General features: G+C 42.5%; 1 protein-coding gene across 2 annotated transcripts in view; it reads right to left on the minus strand.

Moving 5' to 3' along the window:
- The window catches only part of LOC140200362 (slit homolog 3 protein-like), a 669,401-nt gene that overhangs the window by 177,663 nt on the left and 465,676 nt on the right, over window positions 1–26,062 (minus strand). For both annotated transcript variants that reach the window (XM_072263584.1, XM_072263583.1), the window contains one exon: window positions 19,648–19,792. In XM_072263584.1, the coding sequence (XP_072119685.1) occupies window positions 19,648–19,792 (145 nt within the window). The remainder of the gene's footprint in view (window positions 1–19,647; window positions 19,793–26,062) is intronic.

The following is a 26,062-nucleotide window of genomic DNA, read 5'->3' on the forward strand; positions in this document are numbered from 1 at the left end:
TGAGTCAGAGCTCAAGCTCACACCAGAAGTATCTTCAAGAAGAACAGGATGCTTCTCACTCTCCTGCCTAACATTAAACCTTCAGCTAATATTATTCACACATCTTGTCTGATCACTTCTCAATGCATATTTGGCAACTTGCCGACTGCATATTAGCTGCCTCGTTTCTTCTCAATGCATCAGTGACCCATTGCACCAGGCTGAGGGTGCAAACAACAAGTGAGCCACCAGGGTAGGGCAGCGGTTAGCGCGATACGATTACAATTCGGGGCGGTGGAGTTCAGAGTTCAGTCCCGGTGTCCTCTGTCGGGAGTTTGTACGTCCTCCCGGTGGAATGTATGGGTTTTCTTCAGGTGCTCCGGTTCCTCACACAGCCCGAAGATGTACTGGTTAGTAGGTTAATTGGTCGTTCTAAATTGTCCCACAGTTAGGCTAGGCTGGGGTTAAGTAGAGGGTTGTTGGGTGGCTTGGTGGGTCTATTCCACAGTGTAAACAAAATAAGTAAATATTGTCTGCAAGCTGGTTCTAACTCTGTTTATTTCTTGTGCAGACTGTTTTTTAAACCCGAGTAACTAAAGTATACTCCCATCCTCTGTTTCCCCACGTATTTCTTTTTTATTGATACTGTAGCTGAAATGCTATGCCATTTAGTAAGGTTATGGTTCAACATCCATCTCAACTCCAACTCCACACTTTTGTCATTGTTCTACTTACTGTACAAGAACCTAGCAATGTCTGCATTGCAGCCTCACAATGCCTGAAAATGCAGAGCCCTCCAGAATAGAGAATTATGTGGGTTCTAAGAATTATAAGACCTGATTGGCTGATTCCATTTTCTGAAATTGATTCTCTGCTCAGGTTGAAACATTCTGCCAGCATTTATAAGACCATAAGATATAGGAACAGAATTAGGCCATTTGGACTATCAATAATCTGTCACCATTCAATAATAACGGGTTTCTTTTTTACCTCATTCTCCCTCCTTCTCCCCATAACCTGTAAACCCCTTACCATTCAACAACCTATCAGTCTCAGCTTTAATTACCCTCAAAAATGTGCCGTCCACAGGCCTCTGCGTTAAAGAATTTCACAGATTCATCAAATCTGCCTGAAAAACTCCTCATCTCAGTTTTAAAGGGTTGTCCCTTTCCCCTGAGGCTGTGCAGTTGCATCCTAGATGATCCTACTAATAGAAACATCTTCTCCATACCCACTCTGTCCAGGTCTTTCAGTGTGCTGTGGGTTTCAGTGAGATCCCACCTCATCCTCCTAAAATCCATCAAGTGTAGACCTAAGGACATCAATCTGTCTTCATATTTTCAAGTTGCTAGAAAACTTCATACTTCATGGAGATGATCTTCTACTCTTCCACTGTACAGAGGTCAGGCCCAGTACCATCCATCTCTTCTACTAGAAACATGCCTTTGATCCAGGATGACTTGGTGACTGTACGCTTAAAGTTCAAAGTTCAAAAAGTAAATTTATTATCATGGTACCATATCACCATATACAACCCAGAGATTTATTTTCTTGCTGACATACTCAATAAATCCAATAACTATAATAGAATAATTGAAAGACCACACTAACAGGGCAGACAAGCAGTGTGCAAAAGGCAACTCACTGCACAAATACAAAATGAAAGAAGAAAAGAATAATAGTAAATAAATAAGCAATAAATATGAAAAACATGAGACGAAGAGTCCTTGAAACACAAAACCATAAGTTGTGCGAACATTTTAGTGATGGGGCAAGTGAAGGTATCCCTTCTGGTTCAAGAACCTGATGGTTCAGATGTAATAACTGTTTCTGAACCTGCTGGTGTGAGTTGGAGGTGCCTTTATCTTTAATAACCTTGGTGGTGGGTGTCCCTGATGATGGATACTGCCTTCCTGTGACAATGCTCCATGTAGATGTGCTCAGTGGTGGGGAGGGTTTTACCTGTGATGGATGGGGCTGTATCCACTACCTTTTGTAGGATTTTCTGTACAAAGTCATTGGCTTCCACTCCAGGCTGTGATGCAGCCAGTCAATATACTCTCCACTACCTATCTATAGAAGTTTGTCCAAGTTTTAGATGCCATGCTAAATCCTTGCAAACTCCTAAAGGAGTAGAGGCACTGTCATGCTTTCTTTGTAACAGGTCTTCTGAAACGATAACGCTGAGGAATTTAAAGTGGCTGGCCCTCTCCACTTCTGATCCCCCGATGAGGACTGGCTCATGGACCTCCGGTTTCCTCATCCTGAAGTCAATAATCAGTTCCTTGGTCTTGCTGATATTGAGTAAGAGGTTGTTATTGTGGCACCACTCAGACAGATTTTCAATCTCGCAACTCTATGCTAATTCATCACCACCTTTGATTCAGCCAACGACATTGGTGTCATCAGCAAACTTGAATATGGCATTAGCCACGCAGTCATAAGTGTACAGTGAGTAGAGCAGGGGGCTAAGCACACAGCCTTGTGGTGCAATTGTGCTGATGGACAGTGTGGAGCAGATGTTGTTGCCAAGTGAAATCAGCAAGTGTTGATCCAATTGCACAAGGAGGTATTTGAGGCCAAGGTCTCGAAGCTTACTGATTGGTTTTGAGGGGGATGATAGTATTGAATACCAAGCTGTAGTCTATAAAGAGCATCCTGATGTCTGTATCTTTGCTGTCCAGATGTTCCAGTGTTGAGTGAAAAGCCAATGAGATAGCATCTGCTGTGGATCTGTTGTGCCGGTAGGCAAATTGGAGTGGATCCAAGTTGCTTCATAGGAAGGAGCTGACATGTCTTAACACCATCCTCTCAAAACATTTCATCACAGTTGATCTAAGTGCTACTGGATGATAGTCATTGTGGCAGGTTACCACATTCTTCTTAGGCACCAGTATAACCGAAGCCTGCTTGTAGCAGTTGGGTACCTCAGACTGCTGAAGCAAGAGATTAATGATATCGGTGAACACTCCAGTCAGTTGATCAGCACAAGTTTTTAGACTCGGCCAGGTACCTTGTCTGGGTCAGATGCTTTCCATGGGTTCATCCTCCTAAAGGATACTCTCACACAGGCCTTAGAGACTGAAATCACGGCACCATCAGGGACCGGAATCATCGACGTTTTTCATCCCCGTTTTGATGCCGAATGGAAGTACAGAGGCATTGAGCTCATCTGGAAGTGAAGCCCTGTTATCATCTACGTCACTTGATTTCACTTGGTAGGAGATGATAGCACTCACGTCCTTCCACAGCTGTTGAGCATTCTTCATTGATCCAAGTTTAGTCTGGAATTGCCCATGATATGGCTTTCCAAAGGTCGTACCTGGACCTCTTGTAACTTCCTTGGTCATCAGATCTGAATGCTTCTGATCTGGCCCTTAGCAGATTGCAAATCTCATTACTCACCCAGGGATTCTGACTGGGAAAGACTGAATGATTTTGTGGGGACGCACTCGTTTTTTTATAAAGTTCATGATAGCCATTCAAATCCACAGATGAGTCCTTGAACACGGCCCATTCCACCAACTGAAAACAATCCCATAGCCCGTGCTCTGTCTCCCACAAATGCTTCTTTGATGTCCTAATCTCTGGAGCCTTGCTCTTTAGTCTCTGTCTGTGTTCAGGTAGAAGGACAGCCAAATGATCAGATTTCCTGAAATGCAGCCTTGGCATGGAATGGTAGGTATTCCTTGTGCTAGTAGAGCAGTGGTCTTGTGTGTTGGGATCGCTGGTGCTATAGGTTATATGATGATGATAATTGGGCAGGGACCTCTCTAAATCTGCAGCAATCTCTCTAAAGAATTCTGTCTTTTGTTAGGTAAAGGAACCAAAAATAATGTAGTTAGAGCAAGGGCCATTAAGTTTAATGCATGATCTCTTAATTTTGACATTCCACTTCCTTTGAAATAAAGGCTTCCATACCATTTGTCATCATAATGTTTCCCATATGAAGTATCATGGTTTAGGTGTAAGATCTTTGAATATGAAAATCTTTCAGTACTGTACTTTGTTATTAAAATGCATTCTATTCTTCCATTTTTTTTCAAAATCACTTTACCTTTCTTCACCATCACTTGCCTTTCTCCTTATCCTGTTCCGTTACCACATTTATCTCATCAGTAATTGGAATGTGTTAGGATCTACATATTTATCTTGGCAATTAATAGTCCATAAATATCTGTGGCCCTGCACTGATTGTTTTGGCAACCCAATAGTCGACCATCTTAAAACACTCACTTTTAGTATTCTATCCATTTCCCACTCTCTTTCTATACCTATGTATCACCCATTACCCCATCATATTAGTCTAAATAACCATATCTTTACACACATTTTTAAAGCAAAAGTCTAAGACACATGCTCATGTTTAATAACTTCAAAAACCTCACAAAGTTTTGTCAAACTCAATTTTCCTTCCACAAATCTGTTTAGTCTCTATCAATCTATATTATGCTTTTGTATTTTGTACATGACCTGCATTGTCACTCATGATAGATTCAAATATTTCCCCCCATCTTTGATGTCAGGCTAATTGGCTGGAATTCCCTGCTTTCGATAGTAACATTGCATTTGCTACCTCCTGTTAGCAGCAGCCATCTAATTTCAAACACATTGTTTCTGCAAACTAAGGAAATTTTGTTGAAACCAAGAATGTGTGCTGGCAGGTTCATATAAATCATTAACTTTTAGTTTAATTAATCTGTCCATACTTAGTCACAACTAATTAGTATTTTCTCTAAATTTCTCATTCTCATTACATCCATGATTATCCATGTTTATGGATTGTCATCAGTTGCTTAACCGAGTATTTACTTAATAGCTCCACCATTCTCTTACAGGGGTGACGTGAGTAGCTGGGTGACTATCAGGAGAATTGGAAATGTGAACAGGCAGTTAGCACAGAGCACCCCTGTGGCCATTCCCCTGAATAATAATTATACTACTTTGGATACTGTTGTGGGGGATGACTTCCCAAAGGAATGCCATGGAGACCAGGTTACTGGCACTGAACGTGGGTCTGCGGTGCAGAAGGGAAAGAGGGAAAAGAGGGGAGTTGTAGTGAGAGGGGACTCAATAGCCAGAAGAACATACAGCAGGTTCTGTGGACATGAACGGGACACCCGAATAGTAGGTTGCCTCCCAGGTGCCAGGGTCAGGATGTCCTAGATCTTGTCCACAGCATTTTTGAGGGGGAGGGAGAGCAACCAGATGTCTTGGCACATATTGGTAATCAATGACACAGGAAGGAAAAGCAAAGAGGTCCTGAAGAGAGAATTTACAGAGTAAGGTGGAAAGCTGAGAAGCAGGACCTCCAGGGTAGTAATTTCTGGATTGCTGCCTATGCCACACGCCAGTGAGCGTAGAAATAGGATGATCTGGCAGAGTAATGTGTGGCTGAGAAGCTGGTGCAGGGGTCAGGGCTTCAGGTTCTTGGATCATTGGGATCTCTTCTGGGGGAGATATGACCTGTTCAAAAGTGATGGGTTGCACCTGAACCCGAGGGGAACCAACAGTCTCACGGGCAGATTTGTTAGAGCTGCTAGGGAGGGTTTAAACTAATTTGGCAGAGGGGTGGGAACCAGAGTGAAGGGACTCAGGATAGGATGGATGGTAAAAAGCCAAGAGAGCGTGCAGTCAGACTGTCTGGAAGTGCAGGTAGATGATAGGAAAAAATTGCCACCAGCAGAGTGAGTATCGGTGCATTAGGGATGCAGAATCAAAAAGGGTAGCAAATACAGTACTCAAAGTGTTATACCTCGTATCTCAATGCACCAAGTATAAGAAATAAGGTGGGTAATCTTGTTGCACTATTATAGATTGTCAGGTATGATGTTATGGCTATCACTAAATTGTGGCTGAGGGATGTTTCCAGTTGGAAGCTAAATGTCCAAGGTTACAAGTTGTATTAGAGAGATAGGAAGGTAGGCAGAGAGTGTAGCGTGGCTCTGCTGGCAGTTATATACAAGCCCCCCAACAGCAGCTGGGATGTGACCTACAGATTGCAATGGGAAATAGAAAAGGCGTATCAAAAGAGCAACGTTATGATAGTCTGGGAGATTTCAACATGTAGGTCAATTGGGAAAATCAGGTTGGCAATGAATCTCAAGAGGGTGAGTTTTTTGAATGCCTACAAGATGGTTTTTAGGAGCAGTTTGTCTTTGTGCCTACTAGGGGATCAACTACACTGGACTGGGTGTTATCTAATGAAGCAGAAGTGATTAAGGAGCTTAAGGTAAAAGAACCCTTTGGAGGCAGTAATCACAATATGACTGAGTTCAACTTGAAATTTGATAGGAAGAAAGTAAAGTCTGACATAGCAGCATTTCAGTGGAGTAGAGGAAAGTACAGTGATAAGAAAGAGGAAACACGAGGAATTCTGTAGATGCTGGAAATTCAAGCAACACACATCAAAGTTGCTGGTGAACGCAGCAGGCCAGGCAGCATCTCTAGGAAGAGGTACAGTCAACGTCTCAGCCCGAAACGTCGACTGTACCTCTTCCTAGATATGCTGCCTGGCCTGCTGCGTTCACCAGCAACTTTGATGTGTGTTGATATGAGAGAGGAGTTGGCCAAAGTAAATTGGAAGGAGATGCTGGCAGGGATGACAGCAGAGCAGCAATGGCATGAGCTTCTGGGAAAAAAAGAGGAATTTACAGGATAGATGTATTCCAAAAACAAAGAAATACTCAATGGCAAAATAGTACAACTATGCCTGACAAGGGCAGTCAAAGCAAAAGAAAGGGCATACAACAAAGCAAAAATTAGCAGGAAGACAGAGGCTTGGGGGGAAGCTTTTAAAACTCTACAGAGAGCAACTAAACAAATCATTACCAGGGAAAAGATGAAATATGAAAGCAAGCTAGCAAACAATATTAGTGGATACTAAAAGCTTTTTCAAATATGTAAATACTAAAATAGAGGTGAGAGCGGATATAGGGTCACTAGAAAATGAGGCCAGAAAAATAATAGTGGGGACTAAGGAGATGGCAGATGAACTAAATGAATATTTTGCATCAGTCCTTTCACTGTGGAAGACGCTAGCAGTGTGCCAGATGTTGGACGGTGTGAGGGAAGAGAAGTGAGTGCGGTTACTATTACAGGGGAGAAGGTGCTCAAAGCCTTAAGGGTACATAAGCCCTGGGCCAGATGAACTGCACCCTAGGGTTCTGAAAGAGGTGGTGGTAGAAATTGTGGAGGCAGTAATAATGATGTTTCAAAAATCATTGGACTCTGGCGTGGTGCCAGAGGACTGGAAAATTGCAAATATCATTCCACGCTTTAAGAAAGGAGGAAGGAAGCAGAAAGGAAATTCTAGACACGTTAGCCTGAATTCCGTGGTTGGGAAGATGTTGAAGTCAATACCTAAGGATGAGTTATGGAGTACTTGGTAATACAGGACAAGATAGGACAAAGTCAGCTTGGTTTTGATAAGGGAAAATCTTGCCTGATGAAACTGGTGGAATTCTTTGAGGAGATTACAAGTAGGATAGATAAAGGGGATACAATGGATGTTGTATATTTGGACTTTCAGATGGCCTTTGACAAGGTGCCACACATGAAGCTGGTATTACAGGAAGGTTATTGGCATGGTTAGAGCTTTGGCTGATTGGTAGGAGGCAGTGAGTGGGAATAAAAGGATCCTTTTCTGGTTGGCTGCCAGTGACTAGTGGTGTTCCACAGGGGTCGGTGTTGGGACTGCTTCTTTTTACGCTGTTAATTCAAGATTTAGATGATGAAATAGATGGCTCTGTCGCCAGGTTTGCAGATGATACTAAGATTGGTGGAGGGACAGATGGTATTGAGGAAACAGATCGGCTGTAGGACAATTTGGTCAGATTAGGAGAATGGACGAAAAAGTTGCAAATAAAATACAATGCTGGAAAATGCATGGTCATGCACTTCGGTAAAAAAATATAATGTGAGGAATATTATTTTCTAAATGGGGAGAAAATCCAAAAATCTGAGATGCAAAGGGACTTGTGAGTCCTTCTGCAGAACACCCTAAAGGTTAACTTGCAGCTAGATTTGGTGGTGAGGAAGGCAGATGCAATGTTGGCATTCATTTCAAGAGGTCTAGAATATAAGAGCTGGGATGTGATGTTGAGGCTTTAGAAGGCACTGGTGAGGCTTCACCTTGAGTATTCTGAACAGTTTTGGGCTCTTCATCTAGCAAAGGATGTGCTGGCATTGAAGAGGGTTCAGAGGAGGTTCATAAGGATGATTCTGGGAATGAAAGTCTTATCATACAAGGAACATTTGATGGCTCTGGGTCTGTACCTGCTGGAACTTAGAAGGATGAAGTGGGATCTCACTGAAACCTTTCGAATGTTGAAAGGCCTAGACAGAGTAGATGTGGAAAGGATGTTTCCCATGGTGGGGGAGTTGAGGACAAAAGGGCACAGACTCAGGATAGAGGGGCATCCATTTAAAACTGAGATGCGGAGAAATTTCTTAAGTTAGAGGGTGGTGAATTTGTGCAATTTATTACCACTGGCAACTCTGAGCCCCGGTCATTGGGCGTGTTCAAGACAGAGCTTGATAGGTTCTTGTTTGGACACTACATCAAAGGTTATGGGGAGAAGGCTAGGGAGTGGGACTGAGGAGTGTAAAAAAAAGATCAACCAAGATTGAGTGGCTGTGCAGACTGGATGGGCCAAATGCCCTAATTCTGCTCCAATGTCTTATGGTCTAAACATCTATTGAAACAAATTTTTGCCTCTCTTCTTGCTTTCTTCTCACGTTACATCTTTTTTCTCTCTTTAGTAATTTCATCTATCTTTTGGTCAATTATAAATATACATAAATTCCTAGCTTTAGAGTCATAAACATGGAAACAAATGCTTTGACCCATCAATTCTGCACCAACCATCAATTCCCCATTTACACTAATATTATTTATTCTCCCCATAGTCCCATCAACCCTCTCCAGATTTCACCACTCACTCAACACATTATGGGCAAATTACAGTGACTGATTAACCAACCAACTGACCATGTCATTAGTTTTCTAAAGATTACAAGGCTTCCCATTAACCTGCTGTAGTACATGACAAAACAGAGCTGGATTTTTCTTGTTGCTTTGACAATGACTTGGATCACAACTACCTTGCATTTACCAGGACTGATGCAGATCCACAGAGACAGACAAGTTGCCTCTCTGAAAATCCAAGTCATTTGTTGAGATGGAGTGAGGTTAATGAAGACGTAATTGAACACCCTGAAAGCCTTTGAAAGGAGGGGCCGGCTGGTGGTGCAATGACATTGGCGGCCGCTCCCGAGTATGCTTTCCATCCGTGCTGGGTTGAGAGTCGAGATCACAACTCGACCTCGTAAAATAAAAGGAAAATACTGCGAAAATGTCTGTGTGAGGAGTGGTATGCCACACAGTCTCTCTCTTTCGCTCCGCGCCTTGTAAAAGCCATGAAAAAGACATCATTACGGACGTACAGACGCGCGCACACACGCAGACGCACAGACTCGCACACACACAGGCACATGCCAAAAACAAAAAAAGAAAGGAAGAAAGAAAGGAGTGAAAGCTGGTGATGGAGCATTATCTGTCATAGTTAGGAGGCTTCTATTGACTCAGATATTAAGAGGCTTATAAAAATCATCAATATCTATTAGAATGATTGGAGTAATAAGAACTATTTAAAGTAGTTATAAGTTTTAATATATTAAGTAGAATTTCAATGAATCAATAACTAAAATCTCTAAAAAGAACTTAAATAACTTTATTTTCCACTAATTTCTAGCCCCGAAGCAAGGCATGGCTGGAGGAGAATGCTGCATATCTCAGCACTTTTAGACTCCATGTGGAGTCTAAGAAAGATGTGGAAGACAGGTGTGTAGCTAGCCGTGGATCAACACGTGCTGGACTGAAATGACTCTGCTCGTGACTAATCTAAATTCTGGAGAGTATTATTTTGATCCTTACAGTGCAGGACTTCAAAGGGAATATTTGTTCTCTTAGTCGTGTGCAAACTGACTTGAGGGTGAATGGGTTAGAAGGCTAATGACCAAGATGGTGGTAGCTGGGTTTCTCCACTCCAAGCTCTTCCCCATTAGAACACGTCTTGGACTGGAGACCACGAAATCCTTGGAACTCCTGTCAGAGCTGTGAACAAGTGCCATGGAATGTGGTGGTGCTAACATCAACACCATCATTCCTCCATTAGCTACAGTTCCCTTTATTCTAAATTCCTTTTCAATTCCCCCAGTTGCACGGGCTCCTATATTACAATTCCAGTACTCTAATGTATAGAGATGATCATAACTATGAACCATTTGAGATGCATCACCTTATTACCCACCTGAGTGGCATTTGCTTCTTTATTTAAGATTACACACCTTTCCAATAATCTAAGACTATGACCAGACAGAGCTGGATGTTGCCTATTGCCTGGCCATGAAAGTCTCGAAAAGAGGAAAGAGATCCCATGGTATCATTTGCTCAATCAGCAGGGCAGTTCTCTGACACTAATGCTTTTCCAACCAGATCACTATAAACATCTTTACGCAAGCTTGGTTTACACTAAGTGGTTGCAGTAATTTCCAACATTACAGCTGTAACTAAACTCTAAAGAAATGTGTTGACTCTAAGTGTTTCTGTGGCTTCTAGCGCCTGTAAAACACGCTGTTAAGTGCCCATTTTATCGTTGCAATTGCTTTCCCAGTATTTTACAAAAAAAGGTGCTGCCCTGATAATATCAGAGCATAGCCTATTTAAAGTTGGATTTCTGGTTCCTGGGTGGTTTGGAGTTTCTCCTCACCATGTCGGAAGACTGGATTAAAGCTATAGGCAGCTGGGTTGGTACAAGGTATCAGCACGTATATCCTATGGATCATTTTAAACATTCTCAGTTTGTTCAGATAGGCAAGATTAAAGTCACCAATTTATTGTGCTCTCTCTGTCCTTTTACAAGAATAGTTTGCGTCCGTACATTATTCTATCTCTTTTACTCCGATGATGGACAACTAGCTCCCAGATGTCAGAAACATGTTCCTTTAGCTGACAATGAGGTAGACAGGATCCTTGTGCTAGTCCTTGACTGACAGGAGGGGTGTGGTTCAGTCTCAAAGCAGTGGCTGTTTTGGGATCGTGTGCATGTTCCTTTATTCTCACAATTTCTGCAGGTTTGTTTTCCAAAGAAATGTCACTGCAGGGAACACATGTTTATAATAAGTAGATGATTTTCCAATATTGAAAGGAACGTTAATGCCTCAAAGATATTATGCTTTGTCAGAAATGAATTCAAGATCAATGTGATTATATTACTGCTATGGGAGCAAAACAAAGAAGTTAAAATCCTGATTGTTTAATAATTCTTGGTTAAGACCTACATTGAACTGATCTTTAGAAATTAAAACACAACCATTTTGGTCCCATTTCTTTTTGAACTGTATTCTCAACATCAGTTTGAAATTAAATGGCACAGACTCCTTCCCACAACGCTTAATAAAAGTGCTTCCTTTTTCCTGTGTTTTTCCTGTCTCATTCAATAAATGAAGCCTTGAACCAATTCTGACAGTGTATCTAATTTAATTACTAAAACTGGGTTGGAACAGGAAGCAGAAGTTAAGCAAATGGAGCCAGATGAAGACTGTACCCAACTTCAAATTGGGATAAAAGTTTACTCTGTGTAAAACCATTCAGAATTAGTTCCTTCTCTACTAGGAAAGGATACACTGCTGACTGCAAAGAGATATGAAAGGCTGGTTCATTTTATAAATCTGCTATTATCAGTAATAAATCATATATGATTTATTGTTAGCAATAAATCTTAAGGTAAAAGCAAGAGGGTTAGCAAACGCAGGATAATCGGAAGAGTAGGTCATTTGGCCCACCAAGCCTCTCCCATCATTCAATATGATCACAGATGACTTGTTTCAGACCTATTCTCCTCTTTTGTGTCAGTTCTATAAAATGGCACACCAATTACTTCTCTGTTTCTTGGTCTTCTGCTTTTGTTTGATGAATTGCAACAATTCTCTGGTACCTCAGACGTATACACATTGCTTATGTATTTGCCAGAATGGGTCAGCTGTCTACTCCATCAGTACATCACAAACGATAGTAATTTTTTGTATGTAAGCGAGTTCCCAGAAGTCGTCCCAGGCCAATGATTTGGTATATGAAACTTGTCTATCTATTTTCCTCCTTGGCCAGATTTAGACACAGAAACTTTTAATGGGAGACAGTTTCAAAAGTCATCTACTTTGCCCGTCTGTAAGTCATTCAGATTTCCACAAAACAATTACAACCTCTTTTCTTCTATTACGGCATTGCCAATTCTGCGTTACATTTGCTCAGAAGAGGCTCAATCTAGAAGTGTTTGCTTTCCTGAAATTATATTCAAGTCCAGAAAAGAAATTTGGTCTCATCAACACTCACAACACGCTGGAGGAACTCAGCAGGTCAGGCAGCATCTGTGGAAACGGTCAGTCGACGTTTTGGGCCGGAACCCTTCGTCAGGACTGTAGGGGGAAGGGGCAGAGGCCCTATAAGGAAGGTGGGGGGAGGGTAGGAAGGAGAAGGCTGGTAGGTTCCAGGTGAAAAACCAGTAAGGGGAAAGAAAAAGGGGTGGGGGAAGGGAGGCAGGAAGGTGATAGGCAGGAAAGGTGAAGAAAGAATAGGGGAAACCACAATGGGTAGTAGAAGGAGGCAAAACCAAGAGGGAGGTGGTAGGCAGCTGGGGGAGGGGGCAGAGTGACATAGGGATAAAGGAAGGGAGAGGGAGGGAATTACCAGAAGTTGGAGAATTCTATGTTCATACCAAGGGGCTGGAGACTACCTAGACGGTATATGAGGTGTTGCTCCTCCAACCTGAGTTTAGCCTCATCATGGCAGTAGAGGAGGCCATGTATGGACTTATCTGAATTGGGGTGGGAAGCAGAGTTGAAGTGGGTGGCTACTGGGAGATCCTGTCTGTTGTGGTGGACGGAGAGGAGGTGCTTGACGAAGCGGTCCCCCAATCTGCGTCGGGTTTCACCGATGTAGAGGAGGCCGCACCGGGAGTACCAGGTGCAATAGATGACCCCAACAGACTCACAAGTGAAGTGTTGCCTCACCTGGAAGGACTATTTGGGGCCCTGAATGGTGGCAAGAGAGGAGGTGTAAGGACAGGTGTAGCACTTGCGCTTACAGGGATAAGTGCCAGGTGGGAGATCCACGGGGAGGGACGTGTGGACCAGGGAGTCGCGGAGGGACCGATCCCTGTGGAAAGCGGAGAGGGGTGAAGAGGGAAAGATGTGCTTAGTGGTGGGGTCCTGTTGAAGGTGGCGGAAGTTGCGGAGGATAATGTGTTGGATCCAGAGGCTAGTAGGGTGGTAGGTGATTGTGTTTTCCCCTATTCTTTCTTCATCTTTCCTGCCTATCACCTCCCTGCCTCCCTTCCCCCACCCCTTTATCTTTCCCCTTACTGGTTTTTCACCTGGAACCTACCAGCCTTCTCCTTCCCACCATCCCCCCACCTTCTTTATAGGGCCTCTGCCCTTTCCCCCTACAGTGCTGATGGAGGGTTCCGGCCCGAAACGTCGACCGATCGTTTCCACGGATGCTGCCCGACCTGCTGAGTTCCTCCATCGTGTTGTGAGTGTTGCTTTGACCCCAGCATCTGGAGATTATTTTGTGTTTAAAATTTGGTCTCATCATGGTGAGCTGCATAATCCTTGGGTCATAATGACCAGTGAAGCTCCTCCAAAGGTGGGCACAGCCACAAAAACCATAAAACCCACAGCCCCAGCAAAGTCATGGACTGATAGACAGTCTAAGCTGGATTGTGGTTTACACTGTCAGAAAATCCAATCTTTCATTGCATGTGCCATGATCAAACACATGGTTAAATATTCAGAACTTATTGCACTTAGTAATGTGAGGTCATTGGTTAAGTGGACAGCAAAATCATTTGTCAGAAGCTCGCAGATTCCTCATTTTTAGTTACTACTGGATATTATTTTGGCTGAAATATTTTTCATAAATTAATGGATGTAAAGCAATATGTTGTGCCACTGAGATGCACTAATCTGCTCACTTCAGCTGTAAAGTTAATTATAACTTTGTTACTTGTGGCTTAGAATTCCTACTTCTGACCAATCAGGATGCTCATGATGTAAGTCATGTGACTATTCGAATTGGATAGGTGTGTAGAATTCCATTCCGAAAAGTCCAGCCTCTCCGTGCCCACGTTGACACTGTTTGTTTCATCAGATTTTTACCTCACAAGGGTAACCCAAAAACAGAACATTGCAAGTGCTGCAAAGGCCAGGTAGCAGCTGTGACAAAAGAAGCAGTGTTCGTGGTTCAAGTTGATAACCCTTCATCAGAACTGATGAGAGACCTGCAATGTGTCTCTCTCTACAAAGATACTGCCTAGCCTACTGGGCATTTCAAAACATTCTGAAAACCCATCAACATTGTCAGTCTCCAATCCAAGTAAGGGAGAAATATGAATAACTTTTATTTGCCTGCATAAGCACCACACTCCCTCCTTGTAGACAAAAACTAAGTCCCACATATCATCCCTCATCCAGCTCCAGACATATTTCTCTAAATGCAGAATTTTTTGAAGTAAAATTACTCTATTCCTTAGCACTGAACATGTGAGGAACTTCAGATGTGTACATGTCTTTAACTAAGATGGGAGAGAATTTCTCACATTCTCTATGACATGGGAAGAGACCATTTCTCCCATCAAATGTATGTCAATTCTCAGAGCAAAGTTATTCATCACTTAATTCACTCTAACCTATTCTCTCTCACTTGCCTATCAATTGCCTCTTGTTTCTCCTGATTCATGCCTACACTAGCAGGAATTTACAATGGTCAATTAGACTATCAGAAGGTCTTTGGAATATGGGAGGAAAACAATATGCTCAGAAGAATCTATTGTGGCTGGTGCTCTTGATGCGGCCTCCTCTACATTAGTGAGACCCGTTGTAGATTGGGGGACTGTCTTGTTGAGTATCTCCGACCATCTGCCAAAAGCAGAACTTCCTGGTGGCCAAACATTTTAATTCCCATTCCCATTCCTGTTCTGACATGTGAGTCCATGGCCTTCTCTTGAGCCAAGATGAGGCCACTCACAAGGTGGAGGAACAATGCCTCAGATTCCGTCTGGGTAGCCTCCAACCTGATGGCATGAATATCGATTTCTCCTTCTGGTAAAAAAAAAGTTTCCATCCCCCACTCCTTCTATTTCCCTACTCTGGCCTCTTACTTCTTCTCAACTTCCTATCACTTCCACCTAGTGCCCCCTTCTCCTTCCCTTTCTCCTATGGTCCACTCTCCTCTTCTATCAGATTCCTTCCTCTCCAGCCCTTTATCTTTCCTACCCATTTGGCTTCACCTATCCCATTCTAGCTATCCTTCTTTTCCTCTCCCACCTTTTTATTCTGGCATCTTCCCCCTTCCCTTTCTCTCCCAAAAAAGGATCTGAAACATTGACTGTTTATTCATTTTCATAGATACTGCTTGACTTGCTGAGTTCTTCCAGCATTGTGTGTGTGTGTGTTGCTTCGGATTTCCAGCATCTGCAGGGTAGGATCGAACATGGGTCACTGGAGTTGTGTTGCAGCAGCATTATCTGCTGTACTGCTGTGCCATCCTTAACCTTTAATGCCAGTTCCACAGACCATCCATTAAAACCATCTGTTATCCAGCTACATAGTCTTGCACCCATCATGAAAACATTATGGAGGAGAGACAGCGGATAATTCCTGAAAGCCGAGCAATGCACCTGTTGGCTTAGATTTTCCCTCAGTGCTTGGACAGTGTGTTCTGTGTCTCTCCAAACAGGATACCAATCATATTTACAGTATGTGATTTTTTTTCTCACAGTAAGGAAAGAAAGAGTTTACTCAATGTTTTGCCTAACATCATACTTTCATATCCTACTTACCCCGCCCAGAACTAAAGTCCTCACCAATTTAGTAATCCCACACTTAAACTTCTGCTTCATTCATTCAGACTGTGAAATTTTCTCCCTGATCTTTTCCATGTCTTTCCCGCTCCAAAAATGCTCCTTAATATTTACTTTTTAGACCAACCCTTGAGTCATCTGCCTTAACAACTCCCAATGAGATTATTTGCCAATTTTTTTCCTGGTAGTTGCTCATCTGAAATATCCTTCAGACTTAAAGGAGCTGTCTACATCCAGGTTACAGCTGCCGTTGTGATATGTTTGTATTTTAACTTGTTGCTCAGTGGGCAGCGGGCAGGAACTACTGAGTCTCTCCCTGTAAACGCACCCATTCCCAGATGCAGCTGTGCATGAGCAGGAGGCTTGAGAAAATCTGGCTACAAGATCACATTTTCATTTTATGAGTTTCATGATGTGGTTTCCTAAAATGAGGCCGTCTTGCCTGCGGTTTGGAGGCCTTTTGTTTTGAACTCACTCAGTTCATTTAATAAAGTGAAGTTTTTGAAGCTTCTGGGGCTTTGTTTATACAGTACATAACTTTCTGATGTTCCCCACTTTTCCTGTAGGGCCCCATACCTCCTTAATTTGTTGATGTTGCAAACCTGGTGCTCTCTCCCTTAGAGTATTGTGGCTATATCCACTACTCAAGGACTGCAATGTTTCTTGCTGTCATGTTCTCAAAGGCAGCTTAGGAATGGGCAATTAAAGCCCGCAAAGACCACATCACTTAAAGAAATTAAGAAAATGAGATTGAAGCATGAATTTCACAATCAAACATAGTTTGGTTCAGTTTTTCTCAATGAGTCAATTCAAAGACCAAATATCACATTTGCAAGTTGCTGATGTTGCAAAACTAGGTATCTGAAAAAGATGTAAAGACCTTAAAGGGGATTTAGATAGACTGAATGACAGAACAAGAACATGCATGGAATATTGCAAAATGTGAAGTTGTCCACTTTGGTACAGAAAACAGAAAAGCAGAGTATTTGTTAAATGGTGAGAGACTGGGTCATGAGAATGTTTGAAAGGTCTTTGATGTCATTTTGCATAAGTCATTGAAGGTTAAAGTACATGCGTAGTGATCAACTGAGATGGCAAATGTTAACTTAGGATTCCTTCTGAGAGGATCTGGAAACAGGAGTACGTATGTTTTAATGTGGTTTAATGGGAGCTTGCTGAGATTACACTTGGCACACTGGGTACAGTTTTGATCTCTTTACCGAAGTAAGGATGTACTTACTATTGAGATCAACTGGACTGGTTCCAAAATAGCAGCTTTGCCACCTGAGAAAAGGTAACTGAAACTGTTTTTGCTGGATCTTTGAGGAATAAGAGGAGATCTCATTGCAACATAATAAGTTCCAAAAGGGTTTGATCGGCTGGATTTGGGAAGGATATCTCACCCGACAGAGGAATTTAGAATTAGGTGACACAGTATCAGCTTAAAAGGCAGGGCAGTTATTGAATGAAGAAAAATCTCCTCATGAGGAGGCTAGAGAACTTGGAATTCTCTCTCTGTTGGACGGTGGAAGCTCAGTTGATGTGTTCACTTAAACCACAAATCAATAAAGTTATCTCATTCAGAGAAATCATGGATATGGGGATAGAACAAGAAAATCAGGCTGAGACAGAAGATCAGCCATGATCATAATAAATATCAGAGGCATTAAAAGGCTGAATCGTCTAATCCTACTCATACTTCTTGTGTGTTTAAGCTGTGTGCCACACTTTATGATGAAAATAATCTCAATTCTTATTTTCAATACATCTGAACCTGAAAAAGGAACGGTCCAGCTTTATAGTGTCAGTGTCCAGCCTTATAGTGTTGTCCCAGTTTGGATTTAACTTTTATTTTGCTCAGGCTAAGATTCATACAGCTCTACTATTGTGCCCACACTGTTGGCAGCTTCCCAGAATCTAGTAGCAATCCATTTGCGAATGCAACCATTGTCAGGCCATTCTGATGCTTTCCTTAAATAGAATGTCATACACATTTGATCAAGGTAGTTTTCATTTAGCTGTTGGTCAATACGATCAGAGTCCTGTTACAGGCTGAGTTAAAGTATGCTGCTGTGCACTCTGGAAACAAACTGGAATGTAATGCCATTTTTCAATATCCTGGGTACACGGATGTTCAAGTATAATTGTCATTCAATCATACATGAATACCCATGAGTACAGCCAAACGAAACAATGTTCTTCTGGGGCCAAGGACCAACAGTCAAGCACAGCACAAGACACATATCGCATAGAATAATTACGATAGCAGTAAACATACTGTCACATAAAAAGCAATAAAATAGCCCAAGTCCCTGAGTGTCATGTCCTGTCGCTAGATGGTGCATGAGGATGTTATGGGCAGAGCAAGCCACAGCAGTTTGATCTTCGTGCACTAGTGCAGCTGCAGACAAACACAATCCAGTTCATCTTCCTCCGAGTGAATGCTGCCAATGAGAGGGGCCAGCCCCCCCAGACCACCGTGGACACCTGCTACACTGTCTCCGGTGCCCAGGCAATAGGTGGCTGCAACAGGTGACACTGTCGCCCGAGACCCTGGTCCGCGCCACAACCGAGATGACACAACTCCATCGGTCTCGCCGATGGACCAGTGAACCAGACTTGCAGGATTCTATATCGGCAATGTCCAACTGGGTCTTGCTGTCACAAGAAAAACCGTCCAAGGCAATCACTTGTCCCATTTGTTAGACCGCACACTGTCTCCTCCACACACCAACCCTGGTTCCTCTCTGTATCAGGAGGCAATATGGGCACAGCATGTCCAGCTCCTCCACTGTCGAGCAATTCACTAGTGAGGTAGACCTGTTGTAATTGATGCTCTTAATATCCAGCAGTGTCGTGCGATCATAAAAATGACACAAAGGATGAACAATAACACCTTTGGTTGGACTCGAAGAGGCTGCTGCGACCATGCACACTGCCATCCCACCAGAACCACGTAAAACAGTACAGCACAGGCCCTTCAGCCCACAATGTTGTGCCAAACCAATTAAATTAGTAATCAAATGACCAACTAAACTAATCGCTTCTGCCTGCACAACCTTTGTATCCTTCCATTTCCCTCACATTCACGTGCCTATCTAAATGTCTCTTAGACGTCCCTGATCTGTCTACACCATCACCCCCAGCAATGCATTCTAGGCACCCACCATTCTGTATAAAATAACGGCCTCTCACATCTCCTTTGAAACTAACGCCGCTCACCTTAAATGCATGCCCTCTGTTATTAGACATTTCAACCCTGGCAGAGAGATACTATCTGTCTACTCTATGCCTCTCATAATCTTATAAACCTCTATGAAATCCCCCCTCAACCTCTGCCACTGCAGAGAAAGCAACCCAAGTCTGTCCAAACTCTCATTATAGCACATTCCTTCTTATCCAGGCAGCATCCTGGTAAACTTCTTCTGAACTCTCTCCAAAGCCTTGACATCCTACTTATTATGAAATGTATGCAATACTCCAGATGTGGCCTAAGTAGAGTTTTATAAAGTTGCAACATAGCTTCCTGTCTTTTGAACTCAATGCCTCAACTTATGGAGGCAAGCATGTTACAAGCTTCCTTAACTACCCTGTCAAGTTGTGCAGCCACTTTCAGGGAGCTATGAACTTGGACCCCAAGATCCCGTTTCAGGTTGAAAGGTTCAGAGTTGATTTGCTCATCAATACTGTTAAGGGTCTTGCCTTTGCTCTCTTTGCACTTGAACGGGTAGGAAGGGACATCACTTACATCTCCACAATGTTTTCCGGAAGGTTGACTGGGATTTCGGTCAGCCCTTTCCCACGACAATCCACAATGTTGTTACTGCATACACAGGCTGGTGGACATGTTGAGGCATGGGCACTGCATGACACAGCTTCCGAGGTCTGAGGACCTGGGAAAACACAAGAGCAACAGTCATGAAGTTATAAAGAGATACAAGCACAGAGAGAGCCCTTCAGCTTATCAGGTTACTCTGATCATCAGCACCCTTTTGCACTAATGTTACATTAATTCCATATTTTCATTCTCTCCAAATCTCTTCAGGTGCTACCACTCACCTACATACGAGAGACAATCTATAGTGGTTGGTCAATTAACTTACAGGCCTACATGTCGTAAGGATGTGAGAAAGAATTGGAGCCCCCGGGGGAAATGCATGCAGTTACAGGCAGGGAGCACCTGAGGTCAGGGTTGAACCAATGCCTCTGGTGGTCTGAAGCATTGATCCAGTAGCTGTGCCACTGTGCAATCTTATACAGAGCCACAAAATACGTCTTCAGCATGCAGCGTTAATGGACTGATTGAAACATGCATTCTTTGCTGAGAATCTTTCTTGAGGGCAGCAGTTCCTGAAGAACGTGCTTTCAAGCAAATATGGCTTCTGTTTTACATGTCTGGATCAATGTACAGATCTTATAGAATGGCTAATTTAGCAAGAGCTAATCACATCAACTATAATTGTGTTAATCTACATTTACTCAGTAAATGACATAATTGGCTCAACATGTAATCTTTTGTTTTATTCAAGCTTGATTCAATAATTCATTGAGTCACAGAAAGATTCAGCACAGAAGCATCCAATCCTGATGCAGGGTTTCAACCTGATATGTTGAGTTCTTCTCAACCCCATAGATACTGACCCTCCCATTGAGCTCCCCAAGTAAATTGTTTTTTACTTCTACACAAAAACAAGCCTTTCATCCCACTGAGTCAACACCAACTATCAAGTACCCATTTTCTTTTACACTAATCATAACCTTACCTATTTTATTCTCCCAAATCCTACGACCCATATATACTGGAGGCAATTTACAGTGATCAATTACACTAGACAACAAAGATTTTGCTTCCTGAATACTTTTGGGTGTACCTTATGGATTTTGGGCTGCTGATCATGAAAATCACCATGAAATTTCCCTATCATACACTATTTTTAAAATCACCTGTATTTGTTATTTCAATTCATAATTCAAACCAGAATAACAGATGCCAGTATTAAAGAAGTAATTTTTCTTGGTCCACAAGTCAAACAGGTCATCAATGACAGGCAGTTATGAGAACTTCTAGTGGGACCGGAGAAAATTACATGGAAGGTGTTCAAGGACATTGACAACTACAGAGCACCAAACTACGTGCAGCTGGTTGACAACATGCTTCAAGCATACAAAGCTATGAAGTGCAACATGTCACTAAAGATTAATATTCTGCAATCCCACTTAGACCTTTTCCCTGCAAATCATGGCGATGTCAGTGACCAGCATGGTGAAAGGTTTCACCAAGGCATTGTGGTCATGGAGAAACATGGAACAACTGGAATCCAATCAGTGATGACTGATTATTGTTGGATACTTAAATGAGAAGCCTCAGACACTGAGCACAAACGAAAATCATCCACAAAATATTTTTAGCTTAGTTGATTTTCACACAAAGCCTGCCTTTCCACAGTGCTTTATACCTTTAAGAAGCTAAAGATTTCCATTCTGGGACATCTGCTTGTGGTGGGACTGGCATTGACCATGCAATGATTTCAGTGGCAATTTCACCCCAGTTCTGCTGGCCCAGAGAGGACCATCCGGCAATCTGTACATTTGCAATGTCAAGAGGTACATGTGTCCATACTTGTCAATCTAGTAAACTGACCTTCTGTACTCTGCTACGCAAGAGGTACAATACTGTGCCGATGTCTTAAGCATATATACAGTGCTTTTAAAAAAGTATTCACCCCCCCCCTTGGAAGTTTTCATTCTTCAAAGTTGCTGGTGAACGCAGCAGGCCAGGCAGCATCTCTAGGAAGAGGTACAGTCGACGTTTCAGGCCGAGACCTTTCGTCAGGACTGACTGAAGGAAGAGTTAGTAAGAGATTTGAAAGTAGGAGGGGGAGGGGGAGATCCAAAATGATAAGAGAAGACAGGAGGGGGAGGGATGGAGCCAAGAGCTGAACAGGTGATTGGCAAATCACCTTTGCCAATCATCTGTCCAGCTCTTGTCTCCATCCCTCCTCCTCCTGTCTTCTCTTATCGTTTTGGATTTACCCCTCCCCCTCCCCCTCCCACTACTCTTACTAACTCTTCCTTCAGTCAGTCCTGACGAAGGGTCTCGGCCTGAAACGTCGACTGTACCTCTTCCTAGAGATGCTGCCTGGCCTACTGCGTTCACCAGCAACTTTGATGTGTGTTGCTTGAATTTCCAGCATCTGCAGAATTCCTGTTGTTTAAGTTTTCATTCTTTATTGTTTTACAACATTGAAACACAATGGATTTAATTTGGCTTTTTTCACACTGATCAACAGAAAAGACTCTTCCGTGTCAAAGTGAAAACAAATTTCTACAAATTGGTCTAAACTTATCACAATTATAAAACACAAAAAACTGATTGCATCATTTCTCACCCCCTTCAAGTCTTAGTAGATGTAACTTTGGCAGCAATTACAACCTTGAGTCTGTGTGGATAGGTCTCTATCAGCTTTGGAGATCTGGACACTGCCATTTTTCCCTATTCTTCTTTACCAAACTGCTCAAGCTCTGTCAGATTGCATGGGGATCATGAATGAACAGCCTTTTTCAAGTCCAGCCACAAATTTCAATTGGATTGAGGTATGGACTCTGACCTGGCCACTGCAGCACATGAACTTTGTTAACATTTTTAAGCCATCGCTGTGTAGTCTTGTCTTTATGCTTGTGGTTATTGTCTTGCTGGAAAACAAATCTTCTACGAAGTCGCAGTTCTCTTGCAGACTACATCAGGTTTTCCTCCTGGATTTCCCTGTATTTTGCTGCATTCATTTTACCCTCTACCTTACAAGCCTTCCAGGGCCTGCTGCAGTGAAGCATCCTCACAGCATGATGCAGCCACCACCATGCTTCACGGTCAGGATGGTGGGTTTTTGATGATGCGTGTTGTGTTTAGTCTGATGGTCAAAAAGCTCAATTTTAGTTTCATCAGACCATAGAACCTTCTTCCAGCTGACTTCAGAGTCTCCCCCCATGCCTTCTAACAAACTCTAGCTGAGATTTCATGTGAGTCTTTTTTCAACAGTGGCTTCCTCTTTGCCACTCTCCCATAAAGCCTCGACTGGCGAAGCACCTGGGCAACAGCTGTTGTATGCAGAGTTTCTCCCATCTCAGCCACTGAAGCTTGTAACTCCTCCAGAGTTGTCATAGGTCTCTTTGTGGCCTCCCTCACTAGCTCCCTTCTTGCATGGTCACTCCATTTTTGAAGATGGCCTGCTCTACACAGATTTACATCTGTGCCATATTCTTCCCATTTCTTGATGATTGACTTAACTATATTCCAAGGGATATTCAGTGACTTGGAAATTTTCTTGCATCCATCTCCTACTTGTGCTTTTCAATAAGTTGCTTGGAGTGTTCTTTTGTCTTCACGGTGTAGTTTTTGCCAGGATACAATAGACAATAGGTGTAGGAGTAGGCCATTCAGCCCTTTGAGCCAGCACCACCATTCACTGTGATCATGGCTGATCATCCACAATCAGAACCCTTTTCCTGCCTTCTCCTCATATCGCTTCACACCGCTATCTTTAAGAGCTCTAACTCTGTTTTGAAAGAATCCAGAGAATTGGCCTCCACTGCCTTCTGATGCAGAGCATTCCACAGAACCACAACCTTCTGTGTGAAAAAGTTTTTCCTCAACTCCGTTCTAAATTGTCTACCCCTTATTCTTAAACTGTAGCCTCTGGTTCTGGACTCCCCCAACATCGGGAAAATGTTTCCTGCCTCTAGCATGTCCAATCACTTAATAATCTTATATGTTTCAATTAGATCCCCTCTCATCCTTCTAAATTCCATTGTATACAACCCCAGTCACTCCAATCTTTCAACATATGACAGTCCCGCCATCCTGGGAATTAACCTCATGAACCTACGCTGCACTCCCTCAATAGCTAGAATGTCCTTCCTCAATTTGGAGACCAAAACTGTACACAATATTCCAGGTGTGCTCTCACCAGGGCCCTGTACAACTGCAGGAGGACCTCTTTGCTCCTATACTCCTCCCCTTGATACTGACTCACCAGCAGTTGGACCCGCCAGATAAAAGTTTATTTTTACTACAATCAATTGAAACACCTTGACTGCACACAGGTCTCCAGAAACAGATCTCCATTTAACCAATTATGTGACTTCTAAAACCAATTGACTGCACCAATGATAATTTAGCGTGTCTTATTAAAGGGGGTGAATACTTATGCAATCCATTATTTTGTGTTTTATATTTGTAATTAAATTAGATCATTTTATAGAGATCTGTTTTCATTTTTACATGAAAGTTTTCTTTTCTCTTGATCAATTTTTAAAAAGCCAGATTAAATTCACTGTGATTCAATGTTGTAAAATAATAAAACATGAAAACTTCCAAGGGATTGAATACTTTTTATAGGCACTTATAGGGTGCCTAACATTTTTGCACAGTACTGTATTTGTCAACGTGGGGCAGAGAGCGAGCTTGAAAATCTGGTGGGAGCAAGGGATGTTGGGAATGATGAGGGTGGAGCGCTGCGGGAAGGTTGTGGGACAGGTGGCAGAGAAGGAGTGCCAGGGTTGGGAGGTGGCACAGGTGCAAACACACCCAGCTCTGACACACCTGACAAGGTCATTTGATTCCAAACAATTGGTTTTATGATCCTTACAGAATGTCTCTTAGTGCTTCTCGCTCCCTCTTCTCTCTCTTCCCCTTTTCCTAACCATGATTCCCCTCTCCCTGCCCCCCTCCCGTAATAAAGACCCATATCAGAATCAGGTTCATCATCGCTCACATATGTCATGAAGTTTATTTTTTTCCAGCAGCAATTTGGGGCAATGCAGAAAATTACTATAGTAATGCTGAAATTCCTCAGGTTCCTTAGCTATATACAGCATATGTTCTTAAGACCTTTGCACTGTACTATTTTTATTTCATGATTTGAAGGGAAAGTATTAGTCACTTTGCAACTGATAACATCACTTGAAATTAGCATTACAACCCTTGGCAATATTTATGAAACTATCAAAATAATATCCTTGCATTTTCATAGCAGCTAGCACAATGGGGCCACAAAAGTTTTGGAATTCCTCCAATCTAAACAGCAGAATATCCTGCTTTGACAGCACAGAGAGTTGCCATGGGCACGAGTGGTCCCAATGGTCAGAGGACACCATCAGTTCAGGCTGTGATTTAGGGACAATTCCCAAGCCATCATATGACTTCACAATTGACTGCCTACTGAGTTCTAAGCACAGGAGCTTCAACACTTTCTGATTCTCTTCGGCTGCGATGCTTTGTCATACACCCGTCAGTCAAGCAATGATGCGTGTTGGATAGCTCTTGACTTCTCACAGGTTCTCTGACTTCATATAAAATAAAACCATTCCTACTCTTATTTTCTTATGTTCTTGAGCTGCTGTCCCCATGAGTAAGAAAGAAATTGATGCTCATGCTGAAGTAATGGGACAAAATGAGGTGGGAAGAGCATGAGCCTGATAAGCTTTGACCTGTGTGACTGAGGAGCTGGTTAAACGCTGTAATATTCTCCAGAATTCTATATGAAATTTGGTAGCAAGCGGTATACAGTTAGTACACCATTCAAACTCACACATCAGGTGGTAAATTTCTGCTCCGGATTTTAAGCTGTGAAGGGTCCATTTTAAACCTAGAAGTCGGTTAAAGGACTTTCTGCTCTGATCCATACAGCAAACTCAATAAACTGCCTAAAGAGACATCCTTTGGATTATCCTGCATCAGAGATAAATTTTCCAAACAATATCTCAAGCGTAGTCCTCTCATGATACTTGCTAACAGCCCTCTGTAACTCGTTTTACTCATTGCCAAATTTCATCAGAAACTGAGAAAGCAATGAGACCCTTTTATTGCCTAACAGATAGCTATCAGCAAGCAATACAGTGATTCATAGATACCCTCAATGAACATGGTTACCAGTACCTCTCACCCCAGAAATAATCCTTGGGACCACAATAACCTTTGGGTCGATTAGAACTCTCGTAAGTTGGATCAGGCTACAGAGGGTGACCGGGATTCTGGAAATAGGTCCTAAGGTTTCTCCTAGAAAGTGGTGATCAAGGAATGAACACTCATTCTTTGTGAGTGCAGCTTACTCTTTCTCTTATGTTCATCTTACTTGGGGTTTAGGATGATGCTACTGAAGTTGGGT

Source organism: Mobula birostris, chromosome 7 (assembly GCF_030028105.1).
Source record: "Mobula birostris isolate sMobBir1 chromosome 7, sMobBir1.hap1, whole genome shotgun sequence".
Lineage (NCBI taxonomy): Eukaryota > Metazoa > Chordata > Chondrichthyes > Myliobatiformes > Myliobatidae > Mobula > Mobula birostris.